Source organism: Schistocerca gregaria, chromosome 4 (assembly GCF_023897955.1).
Source record: "Schistocerca gregaria isolate iqSchGreg1 chromosome 4, iqSchGreg1.2, whole genome shotgun sequence".
NCBI classification, from domain to species: Eukaryota; Metazoa; Arthropoda; class Insecta; order Orthoptera; family Acrididae; genus Schistocerca; species Schistocerca gregaria.
The window spans coordinates 45,141,000-45,162,070 of NC_064923.1; the positions used below are offsets into that span (position 1 = coordinate 45,141,000).

At 43.4% G+C, this 21,071-nt stretch overlaps 1 protein-coding gene across 2 annotated transcripts in view; it reads right to left on the bottom strand.

Annotated features, from left to right (window-relative positions):
- LOC126267248 (discoidin domain-containing receptor 2-like) overlaps positions 1–21,071 on the bottom strand; it is a 336,625-nt gene that overhangs the window by 110,037 nt on the left and 205,517 nt on the right. For both annotated transcript variants that reach the window (XR_007548969.1, XM_049972257.1), the window contains exon 4: positions 19,887–19,992. Coding sequence is in view for 1 of the 2 variants with exons in the window: in XM_049972257.1 (XP_049828214.1) it covers positions 19,887–19,992 (106 nt within the window). In the remaining variant the exon portion in view is untranslated. The remainder of the gene's footprint in view (positions 1–19,886; positions 19,993–21,071) is intronic.

Genomic DNA, 21,071 nt, shown 5'->3' on the forward strand with positions numbered 1-21,071 from the left:
ATGATGTACAATGACGGGTCAAGACATTATGACCACCTGTTTAAAAGCTTGTTTGTCCGTCTTTGGAACAAAATGCTTCACTGATACTGCGTATCAGAGATTCCAAAGTTTGTTGGTAGGTTAGTTGTCTACGCAGAGGTCATGTGATTCTCGTAAATAACGGACCGCTGATTTGTGTGGTGATGGCGTCCGATTGCGACCCAGTGGCGTCCATAGGATTTACATTGTAAAAGTTTGGTCTCCAAGACATCAAGGTTAGTTCACCACAAGGCCCCTGAAACTACTGTAAGACGGCTCTGGTTCCGAGACACCAACTATTATACTTTTGAAACATGACATTGCCGTCGGGAAAGACATGAAGCATGAAGCGATGCAAGTGGCTCGCAACTCTCAGCGTTTCTTCGATTAGTACCACAGGTTCCATTCGACGGGAGGAGAGTGTTTCCCATACCTTAATACTGACCTACCAACCTGCGTCCGTGGCATACTGCAAGTTTCTAGCCGCCGTTCACCAGGACTACTGCATTTGTGTAGACGACCATCGAGCAAGTGTAGCAAACATGTGTTTCACCCGAAGAGCCGAAGCGTTTCCGTTGATCGACGGTCGAATCCCGATTGTCTCGTCCCCACTGATATTGATGTCGTTAGATCAAAATGTGCACATGTAAGAGTGGTCTGCTGCTGAGCTCCATGTTCAACAATGTACGATGGTGTGCTCCAAATCGCTTCTGCGTGCACCAGCATTCTCATCTTCCGGCAAAGATGTGACAGATCTCCATCTGTCCTACTTCACAGACCAGACAAGCTTCCGAGCCCCATGTTCTGTGAAATGTCGTGGACGTCCAAAGATTTAGCAGCTAATGGTGGTTTTACTGTGCTCCTAACTCTTTCTGTAGATGCTCACGACAGTAGCACGTGAACATTCGACCAGACTAGCCGTTTTTCTGCTTAATAATAATCTGCCCTGTCACATATCTCAATGGATGTACCCATTTGCAGCCAATATCTTCGCTAGGGTGACCCCCTTCCGTGTCTGCTCTCCTTATGTCCTTTTATTACCACTCAACGTGCCCACAATGAAACTAGGCGGCATCTAACGTAGCGGTGGGCTGTGGTCCTAATGTTTAGGCTGATACGTGTATATTGTGATGATTTGAATACCTTCATCACTGGTTCCAGTTGTACAGTAAGTCATAACTGCGGACTTCACTCCCGGCAGAAATTAATTCATCGTTCAGAATATGATTGTAAAAACTGCACCAAGTACTATTCACTGCAGAATACGGCGGCAGGACGTCACATGCGAGGCTGCCTCTCGTCAGGGAAATTCTCGCCGACGACAAAATCCTCGCTCGTTTCCTCACCTGTATTCTCCGGCTGGGGAGCGACGAAAACTTGCTACAGTGCTCCAGTCGCCCGGTGTTTAATTTGCAACTTCCTCTGATGCCGACCACAACTTTGTGCAAAAGTTCAGCACGCCGAGGCAGCCTCTCTGCTACCACAGTCAAGATGCTGCAATTTTGCAGAAGACAAGGAAGCTTCTCTGTCCGAGATCAAGGGGAGAGGAAAACAGGTCTCTCCTCGAACGTGCCTCGCCGCGCCGCACCGCGCAGGGTCCTTGAGGAGATGCGCAGCTTCTGAGGGTGACGTCAAGTGTAGGAAAGTTTCCGTATTCTGTTCCCGCCACGACTAACGCAGCCGGGACTTCTGACGGCACCGAGTTTGTGAAAGGCTGGAGGAGCCACCATCGTGGCTGGAGCCTCATTGTGCCGTGTTGTGTTCGTGTTGTTATGGATTCATTTAGAAGCGAAACAATGGAACACGAAAAAAACTGTCACGTCGTCTTCCTCTCTCGGGAAATTCTTCTGATGTCTTCGTGGCAGCTGCATATATCCCAGGTACACTTTCCCGGAATCTACTCTGTAGGAATCAGCATGGATTCCGGAAACAGCGATCGTTTGAGTCCGAACTCGCTTTATTTGTTCATTAGACCCAGAAAATATTAGATACAGGCTCCCAGGTAGATGCTATTTTCCTTGACTTCCGGAAGGCGTTCGATACAGTTCCGCAATGTCGCCTGATAAATAAAGTAAGAGCCTACGGAATATCAGACCAGCTGTGTGGCTGGATTGAAGAGTTTTTAGCAAACAGAACACAGCATGTTGTTATCAATGGAGAGCCGTCTACAGACGTTAAAGTAACCTCTGGCGTGCCACAGGGGAGTGTTATGGGACCATAGCTTTTCACAATATATATAAATGACCTAGTAGATAGTGACGGAAGTTCCATGCGGATGATGCTGTAGTATACAGAGAAGTTGCAGCATTAGAAAATTGTAGCGAAATGCAGGAAGATCTGCAGCGGATAGGCACTTGGTGCAGGAAGTGGCAACTGACCCTTAACATAGACAAATGTAATGTATTGCGAATACACAGAAAAAAAGGATCCTTTATTGTATGATTTTATGATAGCGGAACGAACACTGGCAGCAGTTACTCCTGTAAAATATCTGGGAGTATGCGTACGGAACGATTTGAACTGCAATGATCATATAAAATTAATTGTTGGTAAAGCGGGTACCAGGTTGAGATTAATTGGGAGAGTCCTTAGAAAATGTAGTCCATCAAGAAAGGAGGTGGCTTACAAAACACTGGTTCGACCTATCCTTGAGTATTGCTCATCTGTGTGGGATCCGTACCAGACCAGGTTGACGGAGGAGATAGAGGAGATCCAAAGAAGAGCGGCGCGTTTCGTCAAGGGTTATTTGGTAACCGTGATAGCGTTACGGAGATGTTTAGCAAACTCAAGTGGCAGACTCTGCAAGAGAGGCGCTCTGCGTCGCGGTGTAGCTAGCTCGCCAGGTTTCGAGAGGGTGCGTTTATAGATGAGGTATCGAATATATTGCTTCCCCCTACTTATACCTCCGGACGAGATCACGAATGTAAAATTAGAGAGATTCGAGCGCGCACGGAGGCTTTCAGACAGTCGTTCCTCCCGCGAACCATACGCGACTGGAACAGGAAAGGGAGGTAATGACAGTGGCACATAAAGTGCCCTCCGTCACACACCGTTGGGTGGCTTGCGGTGTATAGATGTAGATGTACAAAGCGCCGTTATTACCTTCGCTACCAATTTTTTCCAGAGTAAAGCACTTTAAGGTACGGTTATTTTAACTGATGTCGGAATCAATAGTAATAAAATGGAAAGAAAAGAAGTTTACGCAATTTCTATTCCTAGTACAGGAAGATGAGGGCTGAACTGGGTTATTCAGAAGAACTTTGCGGTTATAAGTAACGTGCAGCTGGTCGCAGAGGTGCAGTGAAGTCAATAATTATCGCATATCAACGAAATTTGGTACCCATGCTAATGGATTAATGCGGAACTGATTTAAGCTACAAAAAGAATTGTTCCAATTTTGGCTACCAGGTGCAAGCCTACGCTATCGTTTGACGAGCCATAATGTGAATGAACAGCATTGCCATCGAGAAGGAAGACTGTGCACTGTCAGTGAAACTGCTTTATGTGAACAGCAGCAGTTACCCTGCTGCGTTGAGACAGTGTGGCCTACTGAAAGCTAAATACCATTAAATGTTTTAAAGAAAATTATAACGAAATTCGAATACATTGGTGAGCTTGGTAGGCACCTGGAAGAGGAGGGTGTCCTATCCTGCTGGAGGTTATTGACTTGGTTGCTGCTGCTGTAACTGATTATCCTGCCTGTGTCTCGGATAATGCTAGAGCTCGTGCAGTGTCACAGGAGTGGTCTGTCCCATGGGCAATAGGACGGAAACTCTATTTTACACTGGGGTCCGTACAAGAGCAACAGCTGAAACCTCATGACCTGCAGCAGTGCTCTGAATTTGCTCTTTGGTTGCCGGTACGGATCGAAGTTCATCACTCGTCGCGGGACACTATCCTGTGGAGTGACGAGGCGCATTTTGCGCTACAGGCAGCAGGGAATGCACTGAACTGCCGAATTTGGGGCACTGTTAAATCGCGTTGTGTCACGAAGAGCCATCGCATTTGACGTGTGTAAGTGTATGGTATGGTTTGACAAGCGCCTTAATTTTCGGTCCGTTCTTGTTTGAGGAGAATGCTCCTAGACGAGCAGTCTTATGTACCGTGACCTCCGCGCGTTATCGAGACCTCCTTGTACAGCATGTGATTACTCTTTTTAGAAGGGGGCAGCTGTGTGGAAACGACTGTTTTCACGCAAGACGCGGCAACACCTCGTGTCACTCGCCTACTGAAAAATTTGCTTCATGCGGACATCCAGGAACGTGTTAGCTCCAGGGGGTTACCAGATGCATGGCCTACAAGATCATATGCTATGAACCAATGTTAATTTTGGCTCCGGGCATATCCAAATTTGTAAATTTTAAATTTGTGGTAAGATCTTATGGGACCAACTGCTTAGGTCATCGGTCCCTGAACTTACACACTACTTAATCTAACTGAAACTATCACCAACACATACACCTATGCCCGAAGGAAGACTCGAACCTCCAACAGGTGAGCCGTGTGGACTGTGACATGACATATCTAAAAGAACGGGTCTACCAGGGACGCATACAGATATATGTGGCCCAGAATCCACAGGAACTGCTGCTAGCAACTGTCGATCACATCGTATTAAGAAATTAATTGTATAAGTGGCGGTTACTAATAAAATTAGCATTATGCCTTTCTCACTTGTTTGACCTTTTCTGTCCATGTCCAGCTGCTAGCCAATACCTATGGAAATACGTCTACACATCTGTCTTGCAATCTCAGCGACAGATATGTATCTGATGTTTTCCAGCGTAAAACTGTTCCGTATTAACGGGTTAGCATATATACAAAGTTTAGCTGTCATATGATAATGACAACCCACACTGAACATGCATGAGTAGCTGCACTTAATTACAATCACCCAGTATATAATTATGGAGTTTCGGGAAACACTACAGGAGAAAGGTAACGGTGTATAGAGCATCTGACCGGGTATTTAACTTGTAGCACCGATGAGGTCGACACCAGCATCGATATGCTTTCGTCTTTGGACTCTGAGCATCGTCTTTGGACTCTGAGCTTTGTCTTTGGGTTCTTCCGCCATGTTTAGTTCTTTGTCAGCCTTGCATGTGTTTAGGTGAATAAATGAACTATTGTAAATGGGTGTCGTTTGGTGTAACCTACCCGAACTTCTCTCTCAAACTCATACTACAAGTTCTCAGTATGGCATTGCTTGTAGCGCAGCAAACGTCAATACTTACGAGCCATTCAAAGACAGGTGTTTTTAGTGGAGGCATGACAGCAACCCTCTTTGCAAATCTGTCTAGCGCGTTGCCTGTCTTCTGCAGCGAAGTTATTTGGTGAGACAAAACACAGTGGATGATTTGTGCACATGTTATGAAAGGACTGTCCATTAGCGCAACTGCGGCACGCCATGTATTACGGATTGAAAGTTGAAGAGATGCTGTGTCCACTGTATATGTCATTTTTCTGTAGGCCTTACACTCTTCATGCTGTCGTCTTATGAAACCCTGGGGATAGTAACGAGCAATACTATATGTGCCCCAGAGGTATTTTCCACTTGGGACCTACAGATGAGGCGAAAAACATGGACGCACCAAACGCACAACCAGTTACCATGCCCAGTACAGCGTAGTATAAGTACACGAAATGAGTTATTTTGAATGGACTCTTATAACATTCTTCCTGAAAAAATGGGAAGTCCAGGTGATGATAATGAAGATAGATATCAGTAATTTACCCTTCCTTCTACAGTGGACGACTTAGGCTCCATTAGATTGATATACCGACTCTGGTGGCCACGGGAGACGCTTCTATTCATCGTTGCCCTCACAGAATCAGTCTTGGAAAATGCCAGCTGTGTGAACAGGATTCATGTCGTCTTCTAAACAGCACCATTACTGGGGAACACATATTGCATCATGGGATGGGTATGATGAGCCAAAATGGTCTCACAATCTTTGGCAGTAATGTGACCATGCACAGCAACAATGGAGTCCAAAGAATACCACGGTACGGCACTCCAAATCATCACCTCCTCCAAATTCCACTCTTGGTAGCAAGAAGAGTGCATCTTAGGCTTGGGACGGCATACGCGAGACATACTCTCGGTCAGAAGTTGAAAACAGTGTACAACAACACTCATTCGGTCATATCCATCCATTGCTCCACTGGTTTTATAGCTTGAGCACCACGTTTTCCCGTTAGAGACATTTGCGTTATCGACGAATGGTTTGGGGCTGTCAGCTCTCCCGGAAATTCCCAGCTTATGTAGCTCCCTTCATGTCATTTTGGTAGTGGCAGTTTTCACGAGTGCGACACTGAGGTCAGCAATGACTTGGCAGCTGTCATCCTCTTATTTTTCGCCACAAACCTTTTCAATGAACGACCGTCACAATCACTCAACACGCCGTTTCGTCTGTATTGTGACTTCCGGAATACGTTTGCTCGCTTTCCCTGTATGCGGTGCAAAATCTTCGATACAGTTCTTAGTTCTTCTTCAAACACCAAACACTTCGACTCCCTTAGTTATGGAAAAACACACCACACGAACAGCAACAGTTTTCCCACGTTCTGATCCACTTAGCTCCGACATGATGCACTCACAACCACACAGAACACTGCTCTCGTCACGACTGACAATTGCAGCATAAGTCAGGGCGTTGCGCAGACGTCATTCGTGGTCCAATACTACAGCGCCACACGCACGCTCGGCTAGCATCTGCATTTGCGTTCAAGCATGCGTTAATCGCGGTGTTTCTCTATTTTTGATCACACCATGTAGAAGACCTAATGGTAATGTTGTGAATGATCATTCTGTATTTCTTTATGCATATATATTCAAAAAAGCACTTGGTTGATATTTACGACTGAAAATATTTGAAATTTCGATGTTGTTGTTGTTGTGGTCTTTAGTCCTGAGACTGGTTTGATGCAGCTCTCCATGCTACTCTATCCCGTGCAAGCTTCTTTATCCCCCAGTACCTACTGCAACCTACATCCATCTGAATCTGCTTAGTGTATTCATCTCTTGGTCTCCCTCTACTATTTTTACCCTCCACTCTGCTCTCCAATACTAAATTGATCATCCCTTGATGCCTCAGAACATGTCCTACCAACCGATCCCTTCTTCAAGTCAAGTTGTGCCACATACTCCTCATCTTCCCAATCCTATTCAATACCTCCGCATTAGTTATGTGCCCTACCCATCTAATCTTCAGCTTTCTTCTGTAGCACGACATTTCAAAAGCTTATATTCTCTCCTTGTGCAAACTATTTATCGTCCATGTTTCACTTCCTTATATGGCTACACTCCATACAAATACTTTCAGAAACGACTTCCTGACACTTAAATCTATACTCGATGTTAACAAATTTCTCTTCTTCAGAAACGCTTTCGCTGCCATTTCCAGTCTACATTCCCATGTATTATTCTAAATGAGAAGTTACCATTACATGCAAATTCGAGTGTCTCATGTGACAGTCAAATCAATCCTCCAACTTGTGATATGGTGCGAAACACGTTTTGTACAGAGCAATTTGCTGCACAGTACATGCAGTCTTTGTTACAGTTTCCTTCTTTCTCCTAGCACATCCTGCACTTATTTTTCTCGTTCCAACTTCAGCTGGTAGGTGTTCCCCAACCGCGATGATATTTTAACGCTGCAGTTGAGCGTGTGGCGACACTCTTTCTTTTGACAAATGCGTCTCTCTTTCCCAATGCATACCCTTGCACTGCTCGAGTTGTAAAAAAATCAATATACGGCATCTTTTATGGGGAAAAAATGTAGTACAGAGACGTAACAATGAAAAGAGCAAACTTAGAGGTACAGTCTGTAATTATATGATTTCTACGGAACATTAGCAGGCTTCCCTTTAGCAGTGAGACACATACAGTAAGTTTCCGCTGTTTCTCTGATAGTGTATAATGGAACCTACACGTTCCAATCGAAGATAAGTGGTTTGTTTGACACAAATGGCGTTGCGGGAGAAACTACAGTTTCACTTGCAAACTTCGAGTATAACTCGGTGATTAGAAACTGTATTCTGCCAGTCGTCACAGTCCCGGTACTCAAACATTTCTTTCATCAAAAGATTTGGGTTGTCTGATTCTGGGCTATGTACTATAAAAAGTATTAAACCACAAATGTCCCGTTTAACAATGTTTTATGTGAATGCGTGGTACCTACACTCCTAGAAATTGAAATAAGAACACCGTGAATTCATTGTCCCAGGAAGGGGAAACTTTATTGACACATTCCTGGGGTCAGATACATCACATGATCACACTGACAGAACCACAGGCACATAGACACAGGCAACAGAGCATGCACAATGTCGGCATTAGTACCTTTCGCAGCAATGCAGGCTGCTATTCTCCCATGGAGACGATCGTAGAGATGCTGGATGTAGTCCTGTGGAACGACTTGCCATGCCATTTCCACCTGGCGCCTCAGTTGGACCAGCGTTCGTGCTGGACGTGCAGACCGCGTGAGACGACGCTTCATCCAGTCCCAAACATGCTCAATGGGGGACAGATCCAGAGATCTTGCTGGCCAGAGTAGTTGACTTACACCTTCTAGAGCACGTTGGGTGGCACGGGATACATGCGGACGTGCATTGTCCTGTTGGAACAGCAAGTTCTCTTGCCGGTCTAGGAATGGTAGAACGATGGGTTCGATGACGGTTTGGATGTACCGTGCACTATTCAGTGTCCCCTCGACGATCACCAGAGGTGTACGGCCAGTGTAGGAGATCGCTCCCTACACCATGATGCCGGGTGTTGGCCCTGTGTGCCTCAGTCGTATGCAGTCCTGATTGTGGCGCTCACCTGCACGGCGCCAAACACGCATACGACCATCATTGGCACCAAGGCAGAAGCGACTCTCATCGCTGAAGACGACACGTCTCCATTCGTCCCTCCATTCACGCCTGTCGCGACACCACTGGAGGCGGGTTGCACGATGTTGGAGCGTGAGCGGAAGACGGCCTAACGGTGTGCGGGACCGTAGCCCAGCTTCATGGAGGCGGTTTCGAATGGTCCTCGCCGATACCCCAGGAGCAACAGTGTCCCTAATTTGCTGGGAAGTGGCGGTGCGGTCCCCTACGGCACTGCGTAGGATCCTACGGTCTTGGCGTGCATTCGTGCGTCGCTGCGGTCCGGTCCCAGGTCGACGGGCACGTGCACCTTCCGCCGACCACTGGCGACAACATCGATGTACTGTGGAGACCTCACGCCCCACGTGTTGAGCAATTCGGCGGTACGTCCACCCGGCCTCCCGCATGCCCACTATACGCCCTCGCTCAAAGTCCGTCAGCTGCACATAAGGTTCACGTCCACGCTGTCGCGGCATGCTACCAGTGTTAAAGACTGCGATGGAGCTCCGTATGCCACGGCAAATTGGCTGACACTGACGGCGACGGTGCACAAACGCTGCGCAGCTAGCGCCATTCGACGGCCAACACCGCGGTTCCTGGTGTGTCCGCTGTGCCGTGCGTGTGATCATTGCTTGTACAGCCCTCTCGCAGTGTCCGGAGCAAGTATGGTGGGTCAGACACACCGGTGTCAATGTGTTCTTTTTTCCATTTCCAGAAGTGTATTTTTTCGGAAGTATCTGAAAGAACAGACACCTCATGCTCATACAACTGATTCGCCTCGATGGACAATGCATCCACCTTGTTCAGTGTGCATGCACCAATACGTCCGACCTCCTGCAAGTGTCTAAGAGTAGCATGCATGGAGGTACAGGACAAGGAATGTGCATAGGTGGCGCTTGGTGTGAATACGGATCCTCTGTGAGGCGTGCCGAGGCAGTACACTCAGGTGCGATAACACTGTGTCCTGAACAGCCCCATAGCAGGAATCGCCGCAGCTCAGCGTTTTCGGTCAGAGGTTTAACTGCCTTCTGTAATAAAAAAACTGAGTGAATGGATCAGCGCTGAACGTGAACAGATGGCATGGGACGTCGGCCCCGAACAAATACAACGAACGGTAACGAAAATAATGAGCTCAGAAAATCGTTAACGCACCTGCTTGATAAGCAGGAGCTCCGAATCGTGGTCCGGTACACATTTTTACTCATCGCCATTCATTCTGCGTAACGTTCCGATGCAGCTAAGAGCAGTGATCCCTTCTCTTTCCTGTCCTTTCTCTCCCTCCACTTTCAACTTACATAACAACATTTTTACAGCTAGAGCAAGAGAGGAGTAGCGTATAACGTTCTGTAAGAAGGAAGAGACGTGTCAGTTGAACCAATTTCTATCGTTTTCACAGAGAAATGTAGTGCTAAGAAAGTTCTAAATATAATCTAAGGCTGCCTGATCTCCTACAAGGAAGCTAGCCCAATAAAGAGTTCTTGTTTAGTATTTTTAAGCCTACCGATGCGTACTGTGGTACCTTAAGTAATTTTGTCAGAATAAATCATACGTTACTGGTCATTAAAATTGCTAACCAATAAGATGACGTCCTACAGACGCGAAATTTAACCGACAGGAAGAAGATGCTGTGATATGCAAATGATTAGCTTTTCAGAGCATTCACACAAGGTTGCCGCCGGTGGCGACACCTACAACGTGCTGACATGAGGAAAGTTTCGAACCGATTTCTCATACACAAAAATCAGTTGACTGGCGTTGCCTGGTGAAACGTTGTTTTGATGCCTCGTGTAAGGAGGAGACGTGCATACCACCACATTTCCGACTTTGATAAAGGTCGGATTGTAGGCTATCGTGGTTGCGGTTTATCGTATCGCGTCAGTGCTGCTAGCGTAGGTCGAGATCCAATGACTGTTAGCAGAATATGGAGTCGGTGGGTTCAGGAGGGTAATACGGAACGCCGTGCTAGATTCCAACGGCCTCGTATCATTAGCAGTCGAGATGTCAGGCATGTTCTCCGAATGGCTGTAACGGATCGTGCAGCCACAGCTCGATCCCTGAGTCAACTGATGGGGACGTTTGCAAGAGAACAACCACCTGCACGAAACGTTCGACATCGTTTGCAGCAGCATGGACTATCAGCTCAGAGACTATGGCTGCGGTTACCATTGACTCTGCATCACAGACAGGAGCGCCTGCGATAGTGTATTCAAGGACGAACCTGGGTGCACGAATGGCAAAACGTCACTTTTTTGGATGAATCCAGGTTCTGTTTAAAGCATCATGGTGGTCTTATCCGTGTTTGGCGACATCGCGGTGAACGCACATTGGAAGCGTGTATTCGTCATCATCATACTGGCGTATCACCCGGCGTTATGGTATAGGGTGAGATTGGTTACACGTGTCGGTGACCTCTAGTTCGCATTGACAGCACTTTGAACAGTGGACGTTACATTTCAGTTGTGTTACGACCCGTGGCTCTACCCTTCACTCGATTCCTGCGAAACTTTACATTTCACCAGGATAATGCACGACTGCATGTTGCAGGTCCTGTGTGGGCCTTTCTAGATACAGAAAATGTTCGACTGGTGTCCTGGCCAGCACATTCTCCAGATCTCTCACCAAGTGAAAACGTCTGGTCAATGGTGGCCGTGCAACTGGCTCGTCACAATACGCCAGTCACTACTCTTGATGAACTGTGGTATCGTGCTGAAGCTGCATGGGTAGCTGTAGCTGTACACGCCATCCAAGCTCTGTCGAGGCGTATGGAGGCCGTTATTGCGGCCAGGGGTGGTTGTTCTGGGTACTCATTTCACAGACTGTATGCACCAAAATGGCGTGAAAATGTAATGACATGTCAATTCTAGTATAATATATTTGTCCAATGAAAACCCGTTTATCATTTACATTTCTTCTTGGTGTAGCAATTTTAATGTCCTGTAGTGTAAAATTCAAACTGGAAAGTGATACCGCCCGCCAGCGAACTCCGAGATCTCAGTGTATTGATATGCATTTCTGTTATGCTGGGTTAATAACAGGAGAGCAACATGCATTAACCGGTTTGATGCAGAGAACAGCCGAAGTTGAAAGATCCGGTTTCTTTTACTTAATGAATGACTGGTTTTGGGTTAACTTAACGCATTTTCAAATCATCCTATGAGACACAGAGTAAAAAAAAAAAATACAGTTTATCCAATGAACTGTTATGAAAACTGAGTGCATTTTACAGGATACAGAACCTATCAACCAGGATACACGTACCGAGCCCAGGATTCACGTACCGAGGGAACAGAATGGTATACTCCGTAATAGCATGCAAACCATATTAAGACTATACATACACGTATCTCAAAGTCATGTTTTCTATGAACAGGACAAATGAACATTACCAGGAGAAGCACACAACTGGTAGTCTACTTCCTACGCTGCCACAAGAAAATGTCAGGCAAGGTGTACCTTTATTAAAATATCCAGTCATCAACGACAAAACAATTACTACTGTAGAATTACAACTCAAGTACCACATTTCAGCTTTTTAAAATTTTTTCCGCAGAAACAGTACGACATATAAAATCTCCAAAATTCCAAAAACAGCAGGTCATTTAAAAGCAATGAAGTGCAAACAACAGTTCCACCACATACGGCACATACAACAAAAGTTGTTTGCTATAGCGACCTTTCATTGTGCACCATAAATAAAGCCAAAGGAAACATACTACGGCACTGAAAATAATCAGCTTTCTAATTACTTCACACTCGTAAAACACTTAATCAGAAGCAAACTTAACAAATTACATACCTATAAAAAACCTTTGTCTTTCGCTTTAATCCTTTACTCATTTATGCATCTGACTACATTACTTTACTATTGGACCTAATACATACAGCAGGTTGTCGTGTGCCATTATGGAGGCTAGCATTTGAACAGTGGAAGAGAAAACTTAGCATTTTAATTTTTATTTTACCTACGAAGTGTCACTGAAATGTTTTTATAGATACGTATTCTGTTAGATTTGCCTCTGGTTATGTATGACGTAATTAGATAGGTGATGTTTTCTTCAATGTCGTACAACACTATGCAATATATATATAGCTCTATCGAAAAGTAGGCTGTGTCATGCATATCATCAGGCCACCGTTACTGGAATAAATATAAAATATGTGTCATACAATTATTTAGCTTTACAGCTACGTTCAGTGATATTTGTGTGTACTATCTACAGAACGTGTGGTGAATAAAGTTAGCAGTTAATAAGTAGTAAATTAGAACTTCGTGCCTTATGCTGAAGATTCACTGCATAAACAGGAAAAATGTGGTAACCAATAAATTTCATTCCTTTCATTGTTTTGTGGGTGTGTCAGCGAGAAATGTTTTTGAAAAGATTTGGAATTATGTGCAAAGTTTATCGGAAGTCGTTGAGTCCCCCATTTCTCAAATACTGGCTGAATATAGACTGGGTAATTCGCCCGCAGTGAGTTAGGTGCCTCAAGACAGATACAGACAGGCAACCCGAAAATGGTACTGGATGTTTGGGTGACCAAGCGACCGTTTTAATTGTTTAGTAAGATACATTCTCGTTTTTTGAATGCCGCCAAAGGAAGTAAATTATTTCATTAGAAAAGAAATACATCCTTCAATACTTCAGTTAACTGAAAAGTTGAGTGTAGTAAGAGTGCGATTAAGTTACGTACCCTTACTGTTCCATCATCTTCTGAAAAATCGTGTCGTTATCTTAAACAGCTCACTAAATAACACACTTTTTACGTCGTACGTGATTCACCTTGTGCTAATATACACACAATGACATGGGACTTGACAGTTCGTCGTGTTTCTGTCAGAATCTTTATTATTCTTGAGTAAAGTAACTGCTGAGTATCCATCAGATTATACTGTGGCATGTCATGTTGCAGAACAGTATTCGGAAGGAAATATTACAATTTAAAGTCCCGACGATTATGTCATTAGACAAGGATGGGGAGAGATATTGGTCGTGTCCTTCTGTACGGCGCACAAACAGCAGTCTCCAAGAAGCTAGGTCTTAGCCGTCAGTCCGACTACACTTGTTCAGCCTGACATCTCGGACGCCTCGAGCATCATCTATTGACAGTGACGTTCTGCTATAGCTAAAACTTCCATCATTAAGATGATCACAGTGAGAGCGGATCCAAAGGTGAACTGGGTAGACATTTTAAACTGAGAGGTTCATTTTGGTCTTACAACCCCCCTTCTTGTGTTTTTCTGTTTGAGTGACTTCACAGTGCATAATACACGATATAGCTAATCATCGTTTTTTTTTTTTTTTTTTGCATCAGTCGAATTGAAACGTATGCAATGACTGAGAACCTGTAGATCATTAAAAGCAGATCGAGTACTCGCGCTCACATTCTTAAGGGTTCCCCTTCCAGAACACATCTTTCATACTACTCTATGAACCCAAAATTCTGCTACTATGAAATAACTGATGATGATATTTGGTTTGTGGGGTGCTCAACTGCTTGGTCATCAGTTCCCGTACAGAGTCTCAATTGTTGCACAGTCCAAATATTACACAAACCAATCTAGCCACTGTCATGAATGAGGACGATGATGTTGAAATGATGAAGACAACACAAGAGCCACTCCCCAGGCAGAGAAAATCCCCAACTCAGCCGGGAGTCGACCCGGGAAGCAGCAACGCCAGCCTCTACACCACGAGCTGTGGACTATAAAATAGCTGATGATTAGTCAATCCGATGATCACTTCCCTCTCTGGATATCGGACCGACTAAACACGGTTGCAGGAAGGAAGGAATGAGGTGCTTTGATAAGATATTTACTGTGGTGCGTCACATAATAGCATATTTCATAATAAACCAATCTAGTTTTGTAATGCTCTGAGCATAAGATATAAACACAAAACAAAACCCAAAAAAAAGTGGTGGTGTAAAATGGCAGAGATAAAACATAATCGAAAATAACAATGCAACAAGAGAGACATGAAATGTCGATATCTTGAAAGTTAAATCATTATTATCAAAATAAAATTATTCATCATGTATCTGGTACAAAACACACGTATAACTACAGATCTTTGACTGTAGACGAAAATTATAACTTTGAAGCAATACAAAATTATCCAAAGCGACATGGTTCGTAAACCGAGAGGATTTTACTGATAGCATGCTAATACGAATGAGTCTGAGGATACATATCTCTCCTCTATGGTGAGAACATAACACGCGAGTGTCCAGTTAGAAAAACTGCAGCTACCCTATTCGTTATCATTTTCACAACGCTGCTGGAATGCAGAGGTAATTCTTCAGTTTTCTGTAGTAACCCACCACTTTTGAACTGGTGCTGCGGACAGAATTATGAAGAATATTAGTCGCACCATAGTATGGACGTAAAATAAAACTTGAAATGACGCGAGTCTTGGCTCAAGCAATATCATGTCACTCCTCTGTTATAAGGGAGGTGGCCAAAACTAGAATAAACACCAGCATTTTTAGCAGACACCAGGGGTCCACAGTAGAGCATGGGGGCGGGCTTTGGTTATCGAGCAAAAGCAAAGGTGAGTGTTTGCAATTGTACGGAGGCGGGAGTGGCAGTTTCAAACATGACGCTGTGCCCTCATGCCACCTGACATCACTTGGTGCAACAGCGGGCCAGAGTTGCTGCATGTGCTGTGAATGCAACACTCTAGTCCTCTCTGGAAGGCCCCGGAGACTGCTACTGGATCTGGAAGAGTGGAACATCATCCCAACTCTGACAGTCAGTGAGTTTACCTCCTGATAATGATGGTGGAGGCTTGTAAACAGAGAAGATTTTATTGAAGGATACCACCGTGAAGGACACCAAGCAGACATATTTGAATCGTGTTATTTTGAAAATGACTAATATTTCGATCATAAATACACGTGGTACTACCGTCGCATATTAATTGTTCTATAAAATTCAAGACATCACATGGCTTGCGTTTTAGCAATAGTTATAAAACTTAGTGATAAAGCATCAGTTTTCAACGACCAAAGTTTGATTGCTGTACTACCCTTTATAAGCAGAATGGACTTTCAGCTTCAGTATTTTCACAACCAAAGCGTGCGTATAACTTACTGAAATACATGGAGGTCACTTATTGAGGCTACTGAAATAAACTGTAACTTACTAGAAGAGCATAGTTTGATTTTAGCTCCACATATTAAATACATGTAACATTGTTTCTATAACCCTACGGAGTGTCATAGGACCTTTGCTATTCACAATATACATAAATTACATGGTGGATGACATCGGAAGTTCACTGAGGCTTTTTGCAGATGATGCTGTTATCGAGAGGTTGTAACAATGGAATATTGTAGTGAAATGCAGGAGGATCTCCAGCGAATTGACGCATGGTGCAGGGAATGGCTATTGAATCTCAATGTAGACAAGTGTAATGTGCTGCGAATACATAGAAAGATAGATGCCTCATCATTTAGCTACAAAGTAGCAGGTCAGTAACTGGAAGCAGTTAATTCCAAAAATTATCTGGGAGTACTCATTACGAGTGATTTAAAAAGGAATGATCATATAAAGTTGATCGTCGGTAAAGCAGATGCCAGAGTGAGATTCATTGGAAGAATCCTAAGAAAATGCAATCCGAAAACAAAGGAAGTAGGTTACAGCACGCTTGTTCGCACCATGGCTTGAAAACTGCTCAGCAGTGTGGGACCCGTACCAGATAGGGTTGATAGAAGAGATAGAGGAGATCCAACGGAGAGCAGCGCGCTTCGTTACAGGGTCATTTAGTAATCTCGAAAGCGTTACGGAGATGATAGATAAACTCCAGTGGAAAAATCTGCAGGAGAGACGCTCAGTAGCTCGGTACGCGCTTTTGTTAAAGTTTCGAGAATATACTTTCACCGAAGAGTCAAGCAGTACATTGCTCACTCCTACGTATATCTCGCGAAGAGACCATGAGGATCAGAGAGATTAGAGCCCACACAGAGGCATACCGACAATCCTTCTTTCCACGAACAATACGAGACTGGAATAGAAGAGAGAACCGATAGAGGTTCTCAGGGTTCCCTCCGCCACACACCTTCAGGTGGCTTGCAGAGTATGGATGTAGATGTAGATGTAGATCTTACATGAGAACTATTGCTCATATAAGTTACAGGTTACAGTGCACTTGTCAACGAGAATTACCAAAACAAAATTAGGGAATTCCCACGAATAAGTTTGTCAAATATGCATCTCTAAAACCAGTATCAAATATTATAGCAGCTTAACGCTAGGGTATTAATTTTATCTTACAGCACAAAATATTTGCCATCTTATGCTGACAATGGTCATTCATAATGACACATAATAAAAACCACATGACCTTTCGATGAAATATCATTACGCAGTGTAAAAAGTGACTCAACTCATGGTAACTATCACCACCCCAAATGAGTGGTTGATACTAGTGTGGGGACATTGATGCCCAGTATACAGGGTGTGTGTGTAGGGGGGTGGAGTGGGGTTGGTTGGGGGGGGGGGGCGGTGGTCAGTTGACAAGGATACTCTGGGCAGGCATGTGTACACATCTTAGGAAGGTCTCCCTTACATCACACAGAAATTTCTGAATAGTCCCCAGCAGTTTGGAAGACTTCTGACTAGTTCTGGCAATCACATCTTCATCTTAGAGCGAAGTGGTGGTGACTGCCACAGATACTATTAGGTTAGCGAATGATGATCATTAAGATGTTGACTCTCATTACACACTTGGCACTATTCCCCTCAGGTAGTAGTGGATGGGGAAATCATCAATTGGCATAATGACGGTCATTAACCCTACACACGCATGTAGCATGTCTCAGTGAATTATGACAAGCTTGTATATTACATCAATGTACATCGGCAGTCATAAGCAAGTGCAAACATGACATTGACTAAGCAATTAGAGATTTTTTCTGACTAGTTGGAACGTATTCCAATAATCAAATATGATTATATTTTCGAGTGTAGAACACGGCGCCTTACCTTTATATCCCTAAAATAGCGCTTGCTAAAGCGAAGAATTACTGAAAAACATTCAAGACTGCTATATGATGTCAGTCCGTTCTATGTATCCAATAATAACATTTCTCAGACTGAAATGACAACACTTTTTACGTAGTTGAGATGTGGAAATACTACTGCAACACTTGACAACCGTCACAGAACAATTCAGACGTGGAAATATTTAATATCAAGTTCCAATATATCTCACACCAATAGCAGGCTTCAAAATTACCTTTGAGGATGTTATTTTTATCCTCACTTATTTTATACCTACTTAATCATGGTAACAGGTTTCGAGTACTTAGTCTGAGAGCTCACAATCATGTTTTAAGCGTGTGTGTGTGTGTGTGTGTGTGTGTGTGTGTGTGTGTGTTTGTGTGTGTCTGTAAGGTGAATAACATTGTGATAGTTGATGTAAGTATTGAATTTTTTTGTATTGTTGACATTTGTCCAGGCGCTGTAGGCAGAAACTAACATATGATATTGCAGTGCCTGTATTGTTCACGAGTACGTTGCAATGCCCTTTCAGACATGCATGCATGTCCGAAGAAACTGCCACTGTGGCGACTACAACTGTTTTGAAACAATTTTAATGTATTCGCAACTGAACAATACAGATGTATAAAATAATTAAACTGCTCGTCTGTTGTGCCTTATGCCATGTACGATAAAAATATCATAATGTCATATTCACTAGTGCTGTTTAATGTGTATTTTCGGCGTAAAATGCAAGTCACACGGTTTGCGTAATTTTCTGTTTAAATAATTTCGACTATGCCGAAAGTAATTCAGTTGGTGGAATGCATTTAAGTCTAGTGGAAATTGCAGTTTCGGGTCTGCATTGCGATTGACTGTCATTTTAACCAGCTGCAAAGTAATGGGATACGATAGGGGACCTTCGTGCGGTGGCGCGGGTGGGAAAAAAAGGGAGGGGATGTGGAAAGGTCACATTATTGATAGGGGGCGTGGCATGTGACATGATGAAGATGACTATATAATAGATAATAGCTTGGTGATGTCATTCATTGATTGCTGGCATGTACTCTTACTGTACTAACATTTGCACTTTTCGATGTCATTTGATTGCTGAATGGGCCAGCTTGCCCAGAGATACACTTCTCTTATAGGTCGGAAATATTGGTTACCTTTTGAAAATTTTTTGTGAGTTAATTCGTTCGTTTGGTTTCAAGTATCGTGATGTAATGTTAGTCATGCAGCACACCACTGTGCTCAGTGACTGAATGCCATCTTGACTTGCAACAACATTTGGTTATTATCGTTTTTGTTTGCATAGATCATGTGAGTTAGCAATAGCAGCGTGTCAGCCGTCGTAAGTTGCAGCCACAAGTAGCGAGTTTCCCAGATTTTGGAATTTGGGCTCGTCTGCATGCGTATCATGGCACATTAGATGCCTAATTATTGATTCATATGGAATCTTCATTATTAGACTAATTTATCACATTCTGAAACTTTGACGAGTTTAATTTTCTGTGAGAAAAGTTTGTTGTAAGTCGTGGTAGAGAGGCAGGCGAACAGTAAATGTTACACCGTCCCACTGTTGGTTTTCTTACGATAAAAGAAAGTAAAAGTGTTATCCAAACATAACATTATCAATAATAAGTTATCATAGCATCATCGTCCTATCCTAAAGAAAACCATTTCATAACGTAATCAAACAAAATAGAGACGACTTGTTGTTTAAGAAATTACCAGGTAAATAGGAATAGTGGAGGAGAATGTGACATGACTGTTTCGATGTGAATGTCACACACTCTATTAAAATTTGTTTTAACAGTACACAAATGAAGAAGTTAAAAATGGTAATAGTTGACATGATAGCTGTGAATTCTTGCAGAAAATGTATTACAGTCAGAAAGTGAAATAGGCGGTCACACGTACCAAACTCGAAAATGTAGTGGACAATGTCTCTGCCATAGAGCTGAATATGACATTAGTTTAAAGACGCAAGAGCTCTACCTTTTGGATGACTTACCTCCCATTTTGCGGTCCGACGTTTCCACTGTCAAAGGAGGAGCTGGCCGATATGTCTTCGTCTGCAATGGCACCGGACTCCATACCCAGGGGCGCCAAGCATTGCGCTGCAACACGGACAGTGATCAATCTGAAGGCACTTTGCTGTCGCTCTTGATCAGTACTTATATTTACGACTTCAATGAAAAAATTTTGTCTACATTACTCTCTGTTAATTGCTGATAGGGATAACACATTCCAAACCATTGCTCACATTTTATCCACAACACCTAAGATATATAATCTATCAGCGTCTTCAAAGAATACAGTCATTGCTTTCAGGGACCAGTAGCCATATCCCAGCAATATAATGATAAATGATCCGAAAATAGAGAGACTGAACTGTTTCAGCTTCTTAGGAAATACTCTCTCACTCATGACAGAAATGGAAATACAAAATAAAATTGGAAGATTTAATTACATTAATGGAACACTGTCAAACCTCATAACTAAAGTATGAAAAAACTTTGGTCCAACAAAACAACGTTGTTAACAACCCATGACATATGGAATTTATTCATGGACTGTAAGAAAGAGGAACCAACAAATGGGAGTAATTGGGCACGCTATAGGGACATGAGGAAGAATACCGGCATCAGAATAAAAAGCATAGATGAACAGATTAAGCAACACACGAACAACTGGAAGGAGAAGGTTACAAGAGTGAAAGACGAGAGAAAACCTAAATTAAAGCTTTTTATGATCCAGAGGGCAGAAGATCTTTAGGTTTACTGAGGAAAAGGTGGGTAGCTCAATAAGTTAAACCGAGAGGATGCAGGAGGCCAGAAAGAATGTAATCGAAACTGGAATGTCTCAGACGTAAGGCAGATGCTCTTAGGACAGCAACATTATGTACAGGGAACGGTATTGTAAAATTTGAAGGTTGATTGTCACCATCTTTAGCACTCACAGTCGTAAACAACGCAATGACAGTCACCAAAACACTGCCCGTTCAAGGCGTTATTTCTGGAAGGGTAATAACAATTACTTAAACAAAAGTAACGTGATTATCGATCACTTGTAATGCAAATATTGACTAGGAACATGAAATTTACATTGTCCTTTAACTTTTAACAACAAAATAATTTTTGCAGACACAACCACAGACATCAGCATGGCCCATGCTTTTATGCACAAACCTATTATT